This window comes from Staurois parvus, unplaced genomic scaffold, assembly GCF_062004578.1.
Source record: "Staurois parvus isolate SC_StPar_1 unplaced genomic scaffold, SC_StPar_1.0 ptg000488l, whole genome shotgun sequence".
Lineage (NCBI taxonomy): Eukaryota > Metazoa > Chordata > Amphibia > Anura > Ranidae > Staurois > Staurois parvus.
This window is the reverse complement of record NW_028318284.1, coordinates 1,961,535-1,984,065: the sequence shown is the minus strand read 5'-3', so window position 1 is coordinate 1,984,065 and position 22,531 is coordinate 1,961,535. Positions and strand designations below refer to the sequence as shown.

At 45.4% G+C, this 22,531-nt stretch overlaps 1 protein-coding gene across 1 annotated transcript in view; it reads right to left on the bottom strand.

Annotated features, from left to right (window-relative positions):
* Positions 1-22,531, bottom strand: part of CTSE (cathepsin E) — a 190,480-nt gene that overhangs the window by 20,191 nt on the left and 147,758 nt on the right. The window contains exon 8 of the mRNA XM_089689651.1: positions 21,084-21,182. Coding sequence (XP_089545777.1) covers positions 21,084-21,182 — 99 coding nt within the window. The remainder of the gene's footprint in view (positions 1-21,083; positions 21,183-22,531) is intronic.

Here is a 22,531-nt window from a genome sequence, read left to right as displayed (position 1 = left end):
ACCAGAGACCCAGACGTCTGCTGTCACCAACAAACTCTGCAAGAGAAACCACAGGACAGCTGGGGGCCCCCCATCTACAACGAGACCACCAGTGACTGGGATAATGCCACAAACTGCGTGAGAGAGTCCCAATCTCCAGCCAATGAAGTTGTCATTGACATTCTATTGAGTCAGCCATTTTCTATACAGTTACTGACACTGTTCTCAAGTTACATGAGTTGAGGCCTAGTTCATCTGGCCTATTAGCAAATACATCTCCAGCATAATCCAGTCAACTGCAGTGTCTGCGCTCTGCTAGCAAAGCCACACCACTCTTTCCTCTGCAATTGGTCTACATCAATCAAGAGGGCACCTGTCATTGTTGCCATTTGCTACTGTGGCCTAGAGAGGGATTAACCTTTTGTCAATAGGTGCACCCTTTAAGCCTCTTGCTTAAAACTTGCATCTCATTTTGTACCTTGTGAGGTACTGCCCAAGTTAAACACTACTTAAAGAGATAGCGTCTGTGCTGGCCTACATCCTTTTGAGGGACTCCACCTGTTGCAACCAAGAAGATCTGAATTCTTGTAGTGCACCAACTGGGCCCAAACAAGCATGCAGAAGATCTTTCACTGCAGTTAAAGGGACTTTAACCTTCCTAGTTAAAGAGCTCTTTCCATAACTCAGATTTGAACCTTCTCATCAGCTTCTGAGGGCCCAAAGTGATCCAGCCTTATTCTTTAGTAGTTTTTTTATCTTTGCTCACTGAGGACAGAAACATTTCAGAGTTGAGGTCCTTGGTTAAATTATGACTTGCAGGACGTCCAGAACTGATTGAGAATTTTGCTGTGTGTATTGACCTTTGCTTAAAGTTACTAAGAGTAAATACTTATTATTTACACGCCTATAATTTTGTGCTGTGGTCATACTCAACACTAATATAAACAAAGTATCAGTTCACTCTAACTTGTGTGTGAGTCTATTTTCTGGTAATATTGAGAGAGTTTATTCTGGCCAGAAGTGTACAGTGGGGTCAAGAATGACAGAGAGCCCAAAAATTACTCAGCGACCCTTAAGGGGGTAGTGCTACAAATATTATTTAGTATTCTAGTGGAGATTTTAACTCCTTTTAATGTGTTCCAGTATCTCCTTGACTTACTAATAAAAGTCTATTTAAAGTGGACCTTGCACCTAAATGCAACTTGATTATATGAATGGCCCCACCTCCTGCTTTAAAAATGTTGCATTGCAGACGTTAGAAAAAAAAAAACTTTGTGAGAAAAGCCTAAAAATACAGTTTCTGGCAGACTCACCCAAGGGTGGTTTAAGTGGGTCTTTTTGTGGGGTCCAGGGAAATCTAAGAATCCCATGTCTTGTGACAGCACACTTCTGCACAGTGCTCAAGAGTCTTACGGCAAGATTTGGGATCCTCAGCTTTTCCAAGATCTCTATGTGAGGCCCATTATTATTAACAGCAGAAAGCAGTCAAAACCAGGGAGTCATTGTATTGCTTTGTCTTTCAATGTATTTTTTCTGTTACTGTAATGCACTGCTTGCCTACCCTATTCCTCTTCACGCACATTCATACTGACCTGTGATCATCACAGCAATGGGCCAATAGGCATGTGGGGTGAATGAGGCTTGTATAACAGCTCAGTTTGATGGGTACACAGGTACAGGTGAACAGACCCGATTGTCCAGTCTCTGTATCTGGGTCCATGCTCTTTCCTTGCATACATGTCAAATTCAGCTGTGCAGGTAACATATTCATTTTTTATGGGCTATCTGCATGCAGCTGAGTAATAGTTAAAAAAAAAAAAAGTAAACAAACAGCTCTGCATGCTGCACAGGGCTGACTGAACATGTGAACGAGCCCTTAGCTTGGTCAGCCTTCAACAGGAAGTGCTGTTACTGGTAGGATTTCCAGATAATAAACTTTGCCCCAGATTTACCAAAAACAATTTAATAAAACTGCATACTTTAGTGTAGGGACATTATGTCAAGCATACTGAAAATTAGATTTAGGGTTTACATGGATTGGAGGCAGTAAAAGAAGGGGAGGATCAGAGAAGACAAGATCAAACAGCCTTTTTACACAATGCAGAGGATTAACCCTTTAGGTTCCACAGTCAGTATAACAAGCATGTTTTACTGCATATACAGACTGCTTTTACTGTTGTGGGTTTAGTAACACTTTAATGTGAAACGCTATAACCTACAGTATATTGGGTATAAATATCACAAGCATGTTTATCTTGACTTACTGTTACAATTCTACTCTGAAATTGAGCTATGACATTTTCTCATGTGAATTGGGAGTTGTCAGTCACACTGAGTCATGTCCATTAGAATATCTATGCAATCTAAAAGCATACATGCCAAATTAATGGCAATTTAATAGTGTTTGCTAAGTAGCACACCTGGTTATTGTGTCAGAATGTGCACACCTAGGTGAACAGCATTTACCATACTTACAAAGTACATTTGTGCATGTGTCAGGACAAGTGCACTAAAATTGAATGGTATTTCAGCGTTATCTATTGGGTGGGTCATTTTAGACTGTGAGGTGAAAAACACTTCAGATAAACTTCCCACTCATTTCTTATGATTTTGCATAACAGGAATCCTATATTAACTACACTATTGATTAGAATGGCGAGAGTTACAGAATACACACTTGGGTGCACTTTACTTACTAAAAGGTACATCTACAATTTATTTTGTAGAATGTTTCCAAAACATAGGGGTCTATTTACCCCTATTCAGTGGGAAATGTGCCCTACATTTACCCAAAATTCAACCTAAAGTATGTACCAAACCAAATTAGTATATGCTTGATCAGTGAAAATTATTTTCCTTGACATCCAATAACGTGTTCTTCAAAAGGAGAAAGTCGCTAATAAAATGATGATTGTTACTTTCCTTGCACTTTCACCTGACATTCCCTCAGACTGTTTGTAAATACATTTTTTTTTCGGTTGAGTTTTGGAATCATTCGTTTAAAATAGTGCAGCACTCTTAACCACTTGAGCCCCAGAGGATTTACCCCCCTTAATGACCAGGCCTTTTTTTGCTGTTTGGCGCTGCACCAATTCAAATGATAATTGCGCGGTCATGCAATGCTGTACCCAAACGAAATGTACGTCCTTTTTTTCACACAAATAGAGCTTTCTTTTGGTGGTATTTGATCACCTGTGTGCTTTTTATTTTTTGCGCTATAAACAAAAAAACCACGAAAATTTTGAAAAAAAACAATATTTTCTACTTTCAGCTATAAAAAATATATCGTAAACTCAAAGTTAGTCATAAATTTAAGCCAAAATGTATTCTGCTACACGTTTTTGGTAAAAAAAAAATCCCAATAAGTGTATATTGATTGCTTTGTGTGAAAGTTATAGCGTCTACAAACTATCGTATAGATGCTGTAATTTATGCCTTTTTTTGCTATACAGCGCTGCACTAATTCAAATGATAATTGCGCGGTCATGCAATGCTGTACCCAAACGAAATCTACGTCCTTTTTTTCACACAAATAGAGCTTTCTTTTGGTGGTATTTGATCACCTGTGCGCTTTTTATTTTTTGCGCTTTAAACAAAAAAACCACGAAAATTTTGAAAAAAAACAATATTTTCTACTTTCAGCTATAAAAAATATATCGTAAACTCAAAGTTAGTCATAAATTTAAGCCAAATGTATTCTGCTACATGTTTTTGGTAAAAAAAATCCTGTGCATTAGCGGGCAAACTGGCGCTATCTAGGAGGGGCGCTAACACTATCGGAAGTCACCAGTGACACTAATACAGTGATCAGTAAAAATCTGTTCACTGTAATCAATGACACTGGTGACAGGGCAGTGAAGGGGTTAACTGGGGGGGGAGGGGGGCAATCAAGGGGTTAAATTGGATTTCTGGTGCACTAGCGGGCAAACTGGCGCTATCTGGGAGGGGCGCTAACACTATCGGAAGTCGCCAGCGACACTGATACAGTGATCAGTAAAAATCTGTTCACTGATCAATGACACTGGTGACAGGGCAGTGAAGGGGTCAACTCAGGGGGGGGCGATCAAGGGGTTAGACAGGATTATTGGTGTATTAGCGGGCAATCTGGTGCTATCTGGGAGGGGCGCTATTACTATCGGAAGTCGCCAGCGACACTGATACAGTGATCAGTAAAAATCGGTTCACTGATCAGTGACACTGGTGACAGGGCAGTGAAGGGGTTAACTGGGGGGGAGATTAAGGGGTTAAATGGGATTACTGGTGTACTGGCGGGCAAACTGGTGCTATCTGGGAGGGGCGCTAACTCTATCGGAAGTTGCCAGCGACACTGATACAGTGATCAGTAAAAATCGGTTCACTGATCAGTGACACTGGTGACAGGGCAGTGAAGGGGTTAACTGGGGGGGGGGCGATCCAGGGGTTAAACGGGATTACTGGTGTACTGGCGGGCAATCTGCCGCTATCTGGGAGGGGCGCTAACACTATCGGAAGTCGCCAGCGACACTGATACAGTGATCAGTAAAAATCGGTTCACTGATCAGTGACACTGGTGACAGGGCAGTGAAGGGGTTAACTGGGGGGGAGATTAAGGGGTTAAATGGGATTACTGGTGTACTAGCAGGCAATCTGGCACTATCTGGGAGGGGCGCTAACACTATCGGAAGTCGCCAGCGACACTGATACAGTGATCGGTAAAAATTGGTTCACTGATCAGTGACACTGGTGACAGGGCAGTGAAGGGGTTAACTGGGGGGGGGGGCGATCAAGGGGTTAAGCGGCATTACTGGTGTACTGGCGGGCAATCTGGCGCTATCAGGGAGGGGCGCTAACACTATCGGAAGTCGCCAGCGACACTGATACAGTGATCAGTAAAAATCGGTTCACTGATCAGTGACACTGGTGACAGGGCAGTGAAGGGGTTAACTGGGGGGGGGGGATTAAGGGGTTAAATGGGATTACTGGTGTACTAGCGGGCAATCTGGCGCTATCTGGGAGGGGCGCTAACACTATTGGAAGTCACCAGCGACACTGATACAGTGATCAGTAAAAATCGGTTCACTGATCAGTGACACTGGTGACAGGGCAGTGAAGGGGTTAACTGGGGGGGGATTAAGGGGTTAAATGGGATTACTGGTGTACTAGCGGGCAATCTGGCGCTATCTGGGAGGGGCGCTAACACTATCGGAAGTCGCCAGCGACACTGATACAGTGATCGGTAAAAATCGGTTCACTGATCAGTGACACTGGTGACAGGGCAGTGAAGGGGTTAACTGGGGGGGGCGATCAAGGGGTTAATCGGGATTACTGGTGTACTGGCGGGCAAACTGGCGCTATCTGGGAGGGGCGCTAACACTATCGGAAGTCGCCAGCGACACTGATACAGTGATCGGTAAAAATTGGTTCACTGATCAGTGACACTGGTGACAGGGCAGTGAAGGGGTTAACTGGGGGGGGGCGTTCAAGGGGTTAATCGGGATTACTGGTGTACTGGCGGGCAAACTGGCGCTATCTGGGAGGGGCGCTAACACTATCGGAAGTCGCCAGCGACACTGATACAGTGATCAGTAAAAATTGGTTCACTGATCAGTGACACTGGTGACAGGGCAGTGAAGGGGTTAACTGGGGGGGGGGGGGCGATCAAGGGGTTAAACGGGATTACTGGTGTACTAGCGGGCAAACTGGCGCTATCTGGGAGGGGCGCTAACTCTATCGGAAGTTGCCAGCGACACTGATACAGTGATCAGTAAAAATCGGTTCACTGATCTGTGACACTGGTGACAGGGCAGTGAAGGGGTTAACTGGGGGGGTGATCAAGGGGTTAAGCGGCATTACTGGTGTACTGGCGGGCAATCTGGCGCTATCAGGGAGGGGCGCTAACACTATCGGAAGTCGCCAGCGACACTGATACAGTGATCAGTAAAAATCGGTTCACTGATCAGTGACACTGGTGACAGGGCAGTGAAGGGGTTAACTGGGGGGGGGGGATTAAGGGGTTAAATGGGATTACTGGTGTACTAGCGGGCAATCTGGCGCTATCTGGGAGGGGCGCTAACACTATTGGAAGTCACCAGCGACACTGATACAGTGATCAGTAAAAATCGGTTCACTGATCAGTGACACTGGTGACAGGGCAGTGAAGGGGTTAACTGGGGGGGGGTTAAGGGGTTAAATGGGATTACTGGTGTACTAGCGGGCAATCTGGCGCTATCTAGGTGGGGCGCTAACACTATCGGAAGTCGCCAGCGACACTGATACAGTGATCGGTAAAAATTGGTTCACTGATCAGTGACACTGGTGACAGGGTAGTGAAGGGGTTAACTGGGGGGGAGATTAAGGGGTTAAATGGGATTACTGGTGTACTAGCAGGCAATTTGGCACTATCTGGGAGGGGCGCTAACACTATCGGAAGTCGCCAGCGACACTGATACAGTGATCGGTAAAAATTGGTTCACTGATCAGTGACACTGGTGACAGGGCAGTGAAGGGGTTAACTGGGGGGGGGGGGCGATCAAGGGGTTAAGCGGCATTACTGGTGTACTGGCGGGCAATCTGGCGCTATCTGGGAGGGGCGCTAACACTATCGGAAGTCGCCAGCGACACTGATACAGTGATCAGTAAAAATCGGTTCACTGATCAGTGACACTGGTGACAGGGCAGTGAAGGGGTTAACTGGGGGGGGATTAAGGGGTTAAATGGGATTACTGGTGTACTGGCGGGCAATCTGGCGCTATCAGGGAGGGGCGCTAACACTATCGGAAGTCGCCAGCGACACTGATACAGTGATCAGTAAAAATCGGTTCACTGATCAGTGACACTGGTGACAGGGCAGTGAAGGGGTTAACTGGGGGGGATTAAGGGGTTAAATGGGATTACTGGTGTACTAGCGGGCAATCTGGCGCTATCTGGGAGGGGCGCTAACACTATTGGAAGTCACCAGCGACACTGATACAGTGATCAGTAAAAATCGGTTCACTGATCAGTGACACTGGTGACAGGGCAGTGAAGGGGTTAACTGGGGGGGATTAAGGGGTTAAATGGGATTACTCGTGTACTAGCGGGCAATCTAGCGCTATCTGGGAGGGGCGCCAACACTATCGGAAGTCGCCAGCGACACTGATACAGTGATCAGTAAAAATTGGTTCACTGATCAGTGACACTGGTGACAGGGCAGTGAAGGGGTTAACTGGGGGGGGGGGGGGCGTTCAAGGGGTTAATCGGGATTACTGGTGTACTGGCGGGCAAACTGGCGCTATCTGGGAGGGGCGCTAACACTATCGGAAGTCGCCAGCGACACTGATACAGTGATCAGTAAAAATTGGTTCACTGATCAGTGACACTGGTGACAGGGCAGTGAAGGGGTTAACTGGGGGGGGGGCGATCAAGGGGTTAAACGGGATTACTGGTGTACTGGCGGGCAAACTGGCGCTATCTGGGAGGGGCGCTAACTCTATCAGAAGTTGCCAGCGACACTGATACAGTGATCAGTAAAAATCGGTTCACTGATCTGTGACACTGGTGACAGGGCAGTGAAGGGGTTAACTGGGGGGGATTAAGGGGTTAAATGGGATTACTGGTGTACTAGCGGGCAATCTGGCGCTATCTGGGAGGGGCGCTAACACTATTGGAAATTGCCAGCGACACTGATACAGTGATCAGTAAAAATTGGTTGACACTGGTGACAGGGCAGTGAAGGGGTTAACTGGGGGGGGTGATCAAGGGGTTAAACGGGATTACTGGTGTACTGGCGGGCAATCTGGCGCTATCTGGGAGGGGCGCTAACACTATCGGAAGTCGCCAGCGACACTGATACAGTGATCAGTAAAAATCGGTTCACTGATCAGTGACACTGGTGACAGGGCAGTGAAGGGGTTAACTGGAGGGGGGGGGAGATTACGGGGTTAAATGGGATTACTGGTGTACTAGCGGGCAATCTGGCGCTATCTGGGAGGGGCACTAACACTATCGGAAGTCGCCAGCGACACTGATGCAGTGATCAGTAAAAATTGGTTCACTGATCAGTGACACTGGTGACAGGGCAGTGAAGGGGTTAACTGGGGGGGGGGCGATCAAGGGGTTAAACGGGATTACTGGTGTACTGGCGGGCAGTCTGGCGCTATCTGGGAGGGGCGCTAACACTATCGGAAGTCGCCAGCGACACTGATACAGTGATCAGTAAAAATTGGTTCACTGATCAGTGACACTGGTGACAGGGCAGTGAAGGGGTTAAGTGGAGGGGGGGGGGCGATCAAGGGGTTAAACGGGATTACTGGTGTACTGGCGGGCAATCTGGCGCTATCTGGGAGGGGAGCTAACTCTATCGGAAGTCGCCAGCGACACTGATCAGTAAAAATCGCTTCACTGATCAGTGACACTGGTGACAGGGCAGTGAAGGGTTAACTGGGGGGGGGGGGGGCGATCAGGGGGTTAAATGTGTCCTAGAGTGTTCTAACTGTAGTGTAGTGCTTGTGTACTCACTTTTTGGATGTCTTCTTCTCTGTCTGGAACGGAATGTGTCCAGGCAGAGAAGAATGACATCATATCCTGCCCTTTGTATTTGTCAACACAGGACAGGATAGGACAGGGACCGATCATGTGATTTCAGCCAGAAATCACTGGCTGAAATCTAATGATTGATCCCTCCTGGATCAAATCGTGTCACCCGCGGGTCGGCGGGAGCGCGCGCGTGCGCCCCCTGCCGGCGAAAGTGTCGGGAGCGCGGAACCCGTTTTAAAACGTGGTTTTGCGCTCCACTGCCGCCCTGCACACGTATATACACAGTGGCAGGGCGGCAAGCGGTTAATAATAATAAACGTATAACTCATCTAGAAACTTTCATATGCAATCTAAAATTTAAAATACAAAAACCCCAAAACTATATGCTCAAATATTCAACATTTGTATACTTTTGCATATCAGCCTGAATTCACAATTATGTAGGCAGGTGCAGAGTCTTTTCTTGAGGTGGTGCTCAACTATATTCCTCTATGGTTTCCTGGGCCACCGGAGATGCAATCCAGCTGGATGCTGTTACCCCATGTGACTCTGACAACCATCTTAGGCCGGGCAGAGTCTATTTAAGATCCTGGTTCCCAGGCTTGGCACGCATTTTTGAAAGTGGACAGGGCCCCCCCTTTCTATACAAATGCTCTTATGGCTCCCACAGAAATTGCAACCTGTGACTTTGATCCTACTTATGCAACATAACTTGACATTATGAGACCTTATGTTTCCTTTCCTACCCTTTCTACCTATTATCAACAACTCTGTTTCCCCCTTGTCTTAACCAGTTTTGTGCTTTCGCTTGGTGGACCTCCCATGGTCTTACACAAGTGCGACAGGTTTTGACCACCCCAATGTGGGACGCTTTTTCGTGAGTCCCACGGCACTCTTCAATCTGAGTTTTTTTGCTTTCCTCAGCTTCAACATCGGATATCTTCTCTCCAGCGTACCTCCTCCTATCCATTCCAGAAAACTACTTTCGAGCACATCTGTCAGCACTCCCTGGGTTTCCCAGATCTCATTTCCTATTTTTACGCATCTTTGAATAGTCAATCATCTTTCAACTCATTTTCATATGCGGCTCAGTGGGAACAAGACTTGGAATCTGGTGGCTTGGTCTTCTGTTGCTAAATGCTCATTTAACACAGCCAGCTTAGAGGCAGTGTACAAAGTGTTGCTGTGGTGGTATTGGGTCCCAGCTGTTTTCGGGGGTGTGGCCATCGTGGGGATCTTTTGCATACTTGGTGGACATGTCCGCAACTGGTAGGCTTTTAGTCTCGAGTGTTGGTCTGATGTATTCCCTGTTCCACCTGAACATCCAAAAGGAGGCCAAGTTTTCCTTGCTGCACTGCCCCATCCCGGGCTTAATTTCTCATCAACAAAAATTGTCATCCTATCTGTTCATAGCAGCCAAGAGTACAATTGCCCATGCCTGGAAGAAACCTACAGTCATTTTCAGGGAGTGATAGACAGTCTGCCGGTTATGATGATACAAAAGTCTAGTATTCTTAATGACTTGCACGCCAAGTTCTTGAAAATTTAGGAACCATGGTTGGCATATGCCTTCCCCAACCTCCCCCTGACAAGCATGGGTCCACTCTAATTGGTGTGTCAGGAAGATGCTCGCCATAGTGCACAGCGGTGCAGGCGCAGATGTGCGAGGGCCCGTTCTGCTGCACATAGTCGCACGCACACACGTGACAGCCCGTTGCTAATGTTGGCGCCAATCAGACTATTTAAACCCAGCAGCACTATTAGCCTGTGCTGTCTGTGCAGTTCCCCCTCCTGTATTCCTGTTCCTGTGAATGATTACCTGTGATTGACCCCAGCTTGTTTTTTGGACTCTGTCTTCTGACTCTTCCAGATCTGCTCCCACCAACACTGACACTGGCTTGTTACCTGGCTATTCTTCTGTTTACCGTTCATGTCTGATCTGTTACCGACCCAGCTTGTCTGACCCTGCATATAGTCTGCTACCAGCCTGCCTGCTCTGCTGCCAGCCTGCTCTGCCACCAGCCGGTCCAGCCACCCCATCTCCCAGCGAAGTGCCAGCAATTCCTGCACAGACTACAGGACTGACCAGGCACTCATACCCCGCCGTGCTCTTGTGGTTGCTGTTCCACCTTCAGTGGCCCTCGAACTGGAGCTGTACGAGAGGACTTCCTCCTGCTATCAGGCTCACAAGTAAGGTATGTGATAGTATCAGACAGCCATTGCTGAGCCTGCAGGAGGAGCCTCTCCCATGGATGAGATCTGCCAGCATCTTGCTGCCCTGACTCGAGCTGTTAAGTCTCTTCAAGAGGGGTACGTCCAGTTGGAAGAGCAGGTACAGTCTTTCACTACATCTGCCTGTCCTGTGACAACACCCACTTCCTCATCTGCCACAGCTCCTACAGTACCTGCTCCTGCACCCACTGTGGTGATGCTACCCCCTGAACCCAGGGTCCCCACACCAGAAAGATTTTCGGGAGATCGAAGTAAATTCTGGGCATTCCAAAATGCATGTCAATTATACTTCTCTCTACAACCACGCACTTTCTCTCTGGAATCCACCAAGGTTGGGTTCATCATCTCATTACTCCAAGGTGAGCCACAGTCCTGGGCCCACCGACTTCTCGAAGAAAATGATTCTCAGCTGCAAACCATGTCTGCCTTCTTTGAAGCAATGACCCACAGCGGACTGCCACAGCAGAGGCTGCCTTTCATACGCTCCAGCAAGGCCGCAGAGTGGTTGAGGACTATGTTACTATTATTATTATACAGGATTTCTATAGCGCCAACAGTTTGCTCAGCACTTTAAAATATAACGGGAGACAATACAGCAACAATACAGTTCAATACAAGAGGGATAGGAGGGCCCTGCTCCTTGGAGCTTACAATCTAGGAGTTATAAACTTCATGCACTGGAGTGCAGACATACAATGGAATGACACAGCCCTGCGACACCAGTTTCGCTTTGGGCTTGCTGAAGGGCTAAAAGACAAACTGGCCCGGGTTGGTGTACCAAATACATTGGAGGCTCTTATTACTTTGTCCATCCAGATAGACTGGCGGCTGCGTGAACGCAGGCTGGAAAGAACTACTCAGCAGTCACATCCTGTATGGATGATGCCCAGGGTGCCTTCTTCCACTCACTTTCCGGCTGCTCACACAATTCCTGTCAACCCTGTGCCTCCAGCATCTGACACTCCAGAACCCATGCAGCTTGGATTGATGCGTCCATTCTTGTCACCTGAGGAACGTCAATGTCGTCGACAGAACAACCTTTGCCTGTACTGTGGAGAAGCCGGTCATTATGTGCGCACATGCTCCGTAAAGATGCATAAGTGTCTGTCTATTTCTCCTACTAACCTGTCATCACTATCTGCCAGTACCACTCACCTAGCCCTTCCACTCTCATTCCAGCTGACAGAAGGAGCAATCTCGGTCAATGTCATTATTAATTCTGGGGCATGCAGCTGCTTTATTGACTTGACTTTTGCAGCCCAGCAGCATATACCCTTAAGACCAAAGACTCAAGGACTTTCAGTTTATCTGGCAGATGGCTCATGCATCAAATTGGGATTGGTAACCCAGGAAACACCACCATTGCCTGTTGTTACCCCTTCCAAACATAAAGAACTTTTGAGTCTTGACGCTATCACATCCCCGCTATTTCCTGTCATTTTGGGCCTTACCTGGCTTCAGGCCCACAACCCTTAAATTGATTGGATTACTAGAGAAGTCACTTTCCAATCCACCTATTGTCGAGAACATTGCTTGCCAGAATCATCCAGTTCTGCTGTGACCCTACTCTGTATGGACTCTGATCTTGAGATCTGTCAAAAGGTGCCCAAATATTATCATGAATATGTTGATGTCTTCAGCAGATGGGGGGCTGATACCCTGCCCCCTCATCGGCCATATGATTGCCCGATTGAACTGCTTCCGGGAGCCGAGATTCCGTTCGGGCGAATGTTCCCACTCTCAGAACTGGAACAGGAGACTCTGAAAGAGTACATTGATGAAAACTTAGAAAAGGGTTTAATCCGTCCCTCCACCCCTCCAGCAGGGGCAGGAATATTCTTTGTCGAGAAAAAGGACCACTCTTTACGGCCATGTGTGGATTATCGGGAACTCAATAAAATTACAGTGAAGAACCGTTGTCCCCTTCCTCTTGTACCCGAACTGTTCCAAAGGTTGGGGTCTGCAACTATCTTTACCAAGCTGGATTTAAGAGGGGCCTGTAACGTATAACATACGTGCAGGAGATGAGTGGAAGACGGCCTTCTGTACCAGATTCGGCCATTTCGAATATCTGCTTATGCCCTTCGGTTTCTGCAATGCCCCTGCCACCTTCCAGCATTTCATTAACGATATATTCAGAGACTTCCTGGACATTTTTGTAGTTGTGTATTTAGATAATATCCTAATATTCTCAGTGTCCCTGGACTTACACCGAAAGCACTTGATGAGTGTTCTATGCCGGCTCTGTCAACATGGACTGTACGCCAAACCCGAGAAGTGTGAGTTCAAGCAGCAGTGCATCCAATTCTTAGGCCTGGTGATCTCCACAGCAGGAATTAAGATGGATCCCCAAAAAGTGTCCGCTATAATAGACTGGCTGGCACCCACAGACAAAAAGGGGGTGCTGCGATTTGTGGGATTTGCAAACTTCTACCAGAGATTTATTAAAGGATTCTCCGCCATTATTGCCCCCATCACACAACTGACTAAACGGAACCTCCGTTTTCACTGGAGCCCTGAGGCACAAACTGCATTTGGAACCCTGAAGAGATTCTTCACTTCTGCCCCTATCCTCAGCCATCCTGATCCATCGTTGCCTTACATATTGGAAGTGGATGTATCAGAAATCACAGTAGGGGCAGTGGTTTCACAACGTCAAGGTCTGAAGGACTTAATGCACCCTGTGGCCTTCGTTTTCACACAAAATTTCTCCAGCAGAGAGAAACTATGACGTGGGAGATAGAGAACTGCTTGCCATCAAAGCTGCCTTGGAAGAATGGAGGTACTTGTTGGAAGGAGCAGCACATTCTATACTGATCTATACAGATCATAAGTATTTAAGATCTGCTAAGCGTCTGAAGCCACGACAAGCTCGATGGGCACTGTTCTTCTCGAGGTTCGCATTCCACATCACTTACCGACCTGGATCAAAGAATACTAAACCCGATGCTCTGTCTCGTATGTTTGATGACCCCAGAGAACCGCCTGTGCCAGACACCATCCTGCCTGCAGGTAATTTTTGTTTTACAAACTGACTTGCTGCAAATTAAACAAGCTTCTGTGGGGATCCCCTACCCCTCTGCAAATACACTAGTTCCTAAAGAAGGTTTGCTATGGTGGAAGGACAAGATCTTTGTGCCAGAAAGTAACTGAGGGTCTGTTCTGAAGCTTTTTCATGATCACCCTGGCAGGCCACTTTGGTGTCCACAAGACTCTCGCTTTGGTATGACGTACATTCTGGTGGCCAGATCTGGAGGAATTCTGTAAAAAATACATAAACTCATGTACTATCTGTACTCGGAGTAAGACTGCAAGAAGCAGAGCTTGGGGTCTACTCAAACCCCTGCCAGTTCCCGATAGGCCATGGAAAATTATATCTAGCGATTTCATAGTAGAACTTCCACCTTCTGAAGGATGTACGGCAATTTTTGTGGTGGTAGACCGACTGTCCAAGATGGCCCATTTTTTGCCTTTAAGGAATACTCCTTCTGCCATGGAAATGGCCCGGGTGTTTGTCAAGGAAACTGTGAGGCTGCACGGGATCCCTGCAAACATTCTCTGATCAGGGGGTCCAATTCACTTCTCGCTTTTGGAGGGCATTATGTGAAGTGTTGAATATTGAATTGTCCATGTCTTCAGCTTACCACCCCCAAACTAACGGGCAAACAGGACTAATCAGACACTTGAACAATACCTTCGATGCTTTACATCCTTTGTCAGGAAGACTGGGTATCATTATTGCCATTGGCCGAATTTGCTTATAATAACGCCAGCCATTCAGCCACAGGACAATTCCCATTCTTTGCCAACTTCGGCTTTCATCCTTCCTTTCTGCCTGACTTTATTCCAGAACCAAAAGTTCCTGCTGTTCAGAGCATGGTGGAATTTCTGAACCTTAACAATACATTGTTACAAGAAGCGGTGGCTAAAGCACAGGCTGATAATAAGAAGGCATTTGACAGGAAGAGAAGGGGGGAATTGAGTCTTCAGGTGGGCGATCAAGTGTGGCTATCCATGGCAAACCTTAAGCTGGCATGCCCTTCAAGGAAACTCGCACCTAAATTTTTGGGGCCATTCCCAGTAAAGAGGCAACTTAACAAGGTATCCTATGAACTATCTTTACCATAATCATTTAAAATCCATCCAGTATTTCATGTTTCGCTCCTAAAGCCTGTGCTAACGGATCCCTTTCCTGATAGGGGTTCTGGTCCTCCTGAGTCGGTGCTTGTAAATGGAGATGAAGAATATGAGGTGGAAGCTATTGTGGATTGCAGGAAAAGAAGGAAAACTCCTGGGAGCCCGCACAGAATGTCCATGCTAAAGGACTCATTTGTGCCTTTTTTCATGCCCACCCGGAAAAAGGAAGCCAGCTTGGCATCCGGAGGTTGCCCGTAGGGAGGGGGCAATGTTAGGAAGATGCTCGCCATAGTGCACAGCGGCGCAGGCGCAGATGTGCGAGGGCCCGTTCTGCTGCACAGTCATGTGCATTTGCATTCACGCGTGCGCACACGCACACACGCGACAGCCCGTTGCTAATGTTGACGCCAATCAGACTATTTAAACCCAGCAGCACTATTAGCCTGTGCTGTCTGATCTGCAGCTCCCCCTCCTGTAATCCTGTTCCTGTGAGTGATTACCTGTGATTGACCCTAGCTGGTTTCTTGGACTCTGCCTTCTGACCAGGGGCGAACTGACCATTTGGAAACTCCGGCACTGCCCGAGGGTCCGGGGTCAGTAGGGGGCCCCATGAGATGCCCCTGGTACCTTTTTCATAGGTTTTTTTGAGTTTGGGCAGGGACACAGGAGCCCCATGATCCCCTATTGCCCGGGGGCCCCATGAGTTGTCAGTCCGCCCCTGCTTTTAAATCTGCCTGATCTGCTCCCACTAACACTGACCCTGGCTTGTGACCTGAATATTCTTCTGTTTACCTTTCATGTCTGATCCGCTTATCTGTTATCGACCTGGCTTGTCTGACCCTGCAAACAGTCTGCTACCAGCCTGCTTCATTGCCTGCCTGCTCTGCCGCCAGCCGGTCCAGCCACCCCATCTCCCAGCGAAGGGCCAGCAATTCCTGCACAGACTACAGGACTGAACAGGCACTCATACCCCGCCGTGCTCTTGTGGTTGCTGTTCCACCTTCAGTGGCCCTCGAACTGGAGCTGTACGAGAAGCCTTCCTCCCGCTATCAGGCTCACAAGTAAGGTATGTGACATGGTGTCTCCGACGATCCCGAGTCCCTTATCGTCCTCCCTCTTTTTTCCCCTGTGTTTGCCTTATTTTCTTGTTTACTTCCCTTTGCCCTTCTTCCTTTGATGGGTCTCTATGCCCTCTTTAGACTTACTTGTGCCCAGAACTACTCACAATGTGGTTTGCTAGGTTATATGTCTTGGCTGCTAACAACGGGATCTTCACCTGAAACCTATGTTTGTTACACTTTGGTTTACTCTGATTGTCTGCTGAGGATGGTCCTCATCGTTTGCTCATACTGTGCATGTTCATTCTTCTCTATGTCGCCAGTCATAGCCCCTGCGTGGGTGGACCAGGTGCTTTTTTGTGTTATTGTGTTTCACTGATACAGTGGAATAAATATAATTGAACCAGAAAGGGGACAGAGTATACACATTTTTTTTAATTAAAACAAAAATGGGGTAGTATGCCATTAAATAAATTGAGATACGCACAAATACAATACTTACCTTAAAAAATGGGAGCAGGACTTGGGGTTGAACTGAATGAGCATCAGAGGAGGAGAGTCTTAAAATTAACATGCTCTTCCTCAGTTGATGCCAGGACAATGGAAATGTGTTTGAAAATTTTTGCAAGGTGGTATGTGACCCCATTGAGGGCACAGAGGTTTGAAGCGGATGTGTCTCCCCTTTGTTCGAGGGGATGCGATTCGCCAAGAACCTTTGCACATCTGTGGTGGGAATGTCCAAAAATACAGGACTTCTGGGGGAAGGCAATTTATGAAATAACAGGAGAACATATATCAGTCGAGCCCTGAAGATGTCTGTTCCACAACACAGAGAAGTTGATTGCATAATATATCTTTAGAACCACATTTACCGCTTCCTGACTGCCCTATAGCAGAAATTCTGCTACAGGGTAGCACAGGTGTGCAACATCACTTATATATATGTGATTCATGTTCCCGTGGTTTTTGTGGGCTGGGGGGGCCCTCACGCATCCCCGCCGACCCACGGGTGCCATGATTTGATCCCCAAGGGATCAATCATCTGAATTAGGCCAGTGTGGCCTAAGTCGGATGATTGATCCCTGTCCTATCAGTGATCTTCCTGTACCTGTGTTTACAGTTACACATTTTTTGGAGCTGTTTTTCACAGAAGACCTGTATGCATTGTGGATCAAAGCAATTTTATATGCACAACAGTTTATCGCCGCCAACCCAAATTCAAACCTTGCTAGACCATTCGCATGGAAACCCATTACGGTTTCCGAATTTTACGCTTTTTTGGGCCTAACCCTTAACATGGGCATTACTAAAAAAAATGAATTTAATTTGTATTGGTCCACAGACCCGATTCATCATATGCCTGTGTTCTCTGCTGCCATGGCCAGTATAATGAGTGTATAATGTGTTTTATTCATTTCAATGACAATATACTCTGTCGTCCTCGGGGTGACCCTGAATTTGACCAGCTCCACAAAATTTGGCCCCTCATAAATCACCTTAACCAAAATTTGCAGATGTCTATACTCCCCAGCAAAACATCTGCATTGATAAGTCCCTCATTAATTTCTCTGGCCGCCTTGCATTCAAATAATTTCTCTACAGCAAGTGTCCCAGATACGGGGTCAAGATGTACAAGACCTATGAGAGGGCAACAGGCTATACATATAAGTTTCAGATTTATGAGGGAAAAGATAGTCACATGGAGCCCCCTCTACATCTCTGTAGAGGAGTCCCTCATTAATTTATTCTGTCCACCTTGCATTCAAGCAGTATCTCCCCAGCAAGCATGCCAGATTTGAGGTCAAAATGTTTAAGCTCTGGGAGAGGGCAAAAGGCTATATATGTAATTTTTGGATTTACGAGGGAAAAGATAGTAATTTGGAGCCCCCCCAGACTACATGGGGAGCAGTGGAAAGATAATTTGGGACTTGGTGTCATCCTTTTTCCATATGGGGTACCACTTGTACGTGGACAATTTTTATTCAAGCGTGCCACTATTTAGACATTTGTACAATCTTGGAATTGGTGCATGTGGCACCGTGTGACCCAATTGCTGGGGCTTCCCCCAACGGCTTGTAAATACCCATCTTAGAAAGGGGGAAAAAGCATGCTTGAGAAATGAGGAATTGCTCGCAGTGAAGTGAAAGGACACTTTCATTCACGCAGACACGACCATCCAAATTACCACGCCAGCTGTTGTTCAGAAGCCCCTCTGCTGTGTCCATGACTATAACCTTAACCTGGGAGGGGTGGACTTCAATGACCAGATGATGAAGCCGCACTTAGTTTCCGGAAAAGCCCAGCGCTGGTACAAAAAAGTGCCTGTTTAATAATTTTGAATGGCTTTCTATTACACTTTTCTGCTTTACAAAGCAACTGGATATAGTGGATCCTTCCTAAAATTCCAGAAATGATCATCACGGCCCTATTGTATCCAGAAGGTGCTGTGACCCAAACCCCCAACACAGATGCAGTTAGCCGACTGCATGAGAGGCATTTTCCTAATGCCGTTCCTGGTACCTCAACCGAAAGGACTCCCCTAAGAAGATGTCGTGTTTGTAGGAGACATGGAATTAGGCGTGACACCTGCTTTTTTGGTCCCTCCTGTCCTGGCCTCAAGGACTGCTTCTGTCGCTACCACACACTAGTGGAGTATTAGTATAGGGTACAGCACGGCACAGTTCAGGGCACATATTTACACGGGGTCTCAAAAGATGATAGGTATTCAGGAAACTGGCTATTGCATTTTGAGAAACCCTACAATCTGGTTTAAAAAGTTAAAGTTAAATTAAAAAAACATAAAAATTACAAGTCCAAAAAAAAGTTAAAAATTTTTAAAAACCAAAAATAATTGTAGTTTTTTTTCGTTGTTGTCGTTGTTGTTACTGTTCTACTGTTACGATTTTACTGTTTTATTGTTAACCATTGCTGTTTTCTTTGCAGGAATGCCATTCAGCTGACAGCAACAGAAATTTGTTCTCAAAATATACATATGTCAGTGTGGGCAATGCTGTTGGATAATATTTTTTATCCGCAGTTAAAAAAAAGAATATATACATAAGCATGGGGGCCTGGGGTGGCCAGTGGGTGGATGGCCCCTATACTTCGGCAAACTGTAAATATTTTATAACATTTTTTGGCACATAATTCAATAAAAAAAGTTTTTTATTGAGTTACTGTTTTATTGTTAACCATTGCTGTTTTCTTTGTAGGAATGCCATTCAGCTGCAATTTGTTTTCATAATTTTTGGTATTTTTTTTGTTTATAGCTCAAAAAATAAAACGTGCACAGGTGATCAAATACCACCGAAAGCTCTATTTGTGTGAAAAAAGGGCATACATTTTGTTTGGGTACAGCATTGCATGACCGCGCAATTACCAGTTGAAATAGTACAGTGCTGAATAAAAAAAAAGCCCTGGTCAGAAACACCTCTAAAAAGTCTGATCCCCTAGATTGGTACTAAATGTGTAGCCTTATAATACTGTACTGAATCTGGGAATCCTACGCCTGTTGATTTTTACCTATTATTTGGTTTGGGAGGCAGGCTCAGATTGTGTGTATATATATTAGGGCAGAACTTAGCCAACCCCTTGAGAACATTGAGATGAAACTCGTCGGGGTGTAGCATGTGCTGACATCATTGCGCACGCTGAAGCTGGAACTAGTGGCACTGTGTAGTGTCTGATGCCCTTTTTCATGCAAACTGATTGATACAGCATGTTTAACAATAAAACAAGCGGTTTTGCACTATAGGAGGTTGCTATCTGTTTCTCTTGCCAGATTAACATCTACAGGGAGAGAGGTGATTCAGATGATATTTGCTGTTGGTGTGCCCTGCACTTCTCTTGTTTATGGATGCATTGGCTGCAGGAGTTTTCACGCACTTAAGACCACCTATAATTTGGGGTTGTTTTGATTTAATAACAGGCTGTGTGTGACAATAGTGGTGGAAATCACCGGGGATATTTTAGGGGAATTAATCATTTGGATGGACTTTTTGGGATTGTTTTCATTTTCACTGAAGGTGTTACAATATTTATTTTTACTTGTATTTTTATTCATTTGACACACATATGGATTTAAAGGCACAGCGCAGCAATATTGTTAAATAATATATAACACAATACAGTGACAAAAATAAAAACAGCACAAGGGTCCTTCCCCTCATACCAGGGTGCTAGGTGTAATCCTAGACCCTGATCTCTCCTTCGAGCCCCACATCCAATCACTGGCTAAATCCTGCCACCTCAACAAATGTAACATTTCCAAAATCCACCCCTTTCTGACCAATGACACCACAAAGCAACTTATCCACATCATGGTTATATCCCACCTTGATTACTGCAACTCCCTCCTCACTGGTCTACTGTTACACAGGTTATTCCCCTTTTAGTCTATTATGAATGCTGCTGCTAGACTCATACATCTTACTAACCGATCAGTGACTGCTGCCCCTCTCTGCCAATCCCTTCATTGGCTTCCACTAGCCCAACATATAAAATTCAAAATACTAACCAAAAAATACAAAGCCATCCACAACACTGCCCCTAGCTATAGTACATCACCAACCTCATCCGTAGATAATGTCCAAATCGCCCGCTCTGTTCCCCTCAAGACATCTTGCTCTCTAGCTCCCTCCTCACCTCCTCCCACGCTCACCTCCAGGACTTCTGCAGAGCCTCTCCCATCCTCTGTAACTCCCTACCCCAGTATGTCCAGTCAGCCCCCACCCTGTCTTTGAAAACTTACTTATTCAGGGAAGCCTACCCCACCTTTACTTAAGAACTGTACTTGAGCCACCTCCATCAGATCACACCCTGCAGCTATCACCTTTTTTACCACCTCCCCCTTGCTTTAGATTGTAAGCTTCACGAGCAGGGCCCTCCTATTCCTTGTACTTTCTCCTTTTATATTTTAAAGCTCTGCGCAAACCGTTGGTGCTATATAAATCCTGTATAGTAATAAGAAGATATAAACTTTACTTTTCAGAAACAAATATTATAGCAATGGTACTGAATTAATATAGTAGTGCAGTGTTTTCAGATTTCTTTATATTTGTCAGTCATGTTTATTTAAGATGTTTTTGGTTCATGGTTCATCATGCAAGATGTTTGGTTCAATACATTCTTAACGGATCAATAAAATGACTAAATTCATATTATATAAGTTGGAACAACACTCACCTCAAGCATATATTGTTCAGGTGTCAGTGAATAATCCAGGCCATTTATTGTAAAAGTGACGGTAGGCATTAGACTCAGGGTAGAACAACTCACACCATACTGAAACCAATATAAAATGTGTTAGTACAAGGTGTAATAGTGCTAATTTAGTGCAGCACCACTATCAATTTACAATAATGCCTTTTGAAATGCTGTTTAGGCATTAAAACATATGTTTCATAAACAAAGCCCAGTTCCCAACTTATTGCCATGTCGTGTACTCACTAACTTAGGGCACCAAGAACACTTACTGTATGATAAAGATGTGAAATAGATAAAATTACTTTTATCAACATACTACACCTAATGAGGCCTTTTGGTATCTTTCCCACATGTTGACAATGCAAACATGGCCGCATGAATGGGAAGAGCCTTAAAGGCACCTGACCTCACATATGACTGGAGTCAATAGGAAATCCAGGTGGACAGTCCCTAGTGGCATGAAGGCTTAGGAGGATTGGTATATTACTTAAAGACAGATGGATAATATACATGCTATATCACATCTTTCTTAAAGTGAGAGTTCTGTGAGCACAGAGGTGGCATAATTGTGTGAAGTAGAGTCCCACAGTGGGAATTTACTTTGGTGAACTGATCACACTGCAGGATTGTCATTTATTAAGTATATGACATTTTGAAGCACATGGACTAAGCACCTTTCTTTGGACATTATCACTGCATACCTATTGGTTTATTTATTCTATATATATTGTGTTTATATTATATACATTGTAATGCATTTGTAACAAGTTTTTGATACACAAGTTGATGTTCAGAGGTACATCTTTTGCAGCACAGTATTTGTCATTGTTTGAGCAGCTCAGCATCATAATTTTGTAACTTTTTATCATATGCAATACACCTGAAATCCAGATGCAGAAATGCTTCTCCAAATCTTCATGTTCCCTACTCATCTGTTATTGTTACTCTTTATCAACCACCCACGTCTTGGGTTTTTATGCTTTAGTTTTAAGAGAATATTTACCCCTGGGGATTTTAATATACACACTGACTCTTCCAGTTTAGCTAAAGATTTTTGGTTTTACTGCGATGCTTTGACCTAACTCAATTTTTTTGCACCCCCACGCATATCAAAGGACACACCATGGACCTTATCCTTGATCACTCTTAAAATTGATCAATCTTATGACTCTTATCATTGATCAATCTTTTGTCTCTGACTGCTATTCCCTTGATTTGGACTGTCTGACCATGTACCTATTCTTTTCAGTCTGGAATTAGCAGTTTCTAGCACTTCTCTGTATCGATCTGTAAAATATTGCAACTGGGCTTCTATTGATCAGCCCAAATTTTCAAATTCTGAACTTCTTCCCTATCCTGCATCCCTACTCTGATACCCTTGTTGACAAAGTAGATGCCCTTAATCATGCCCTTTCATCTTCCCTTGA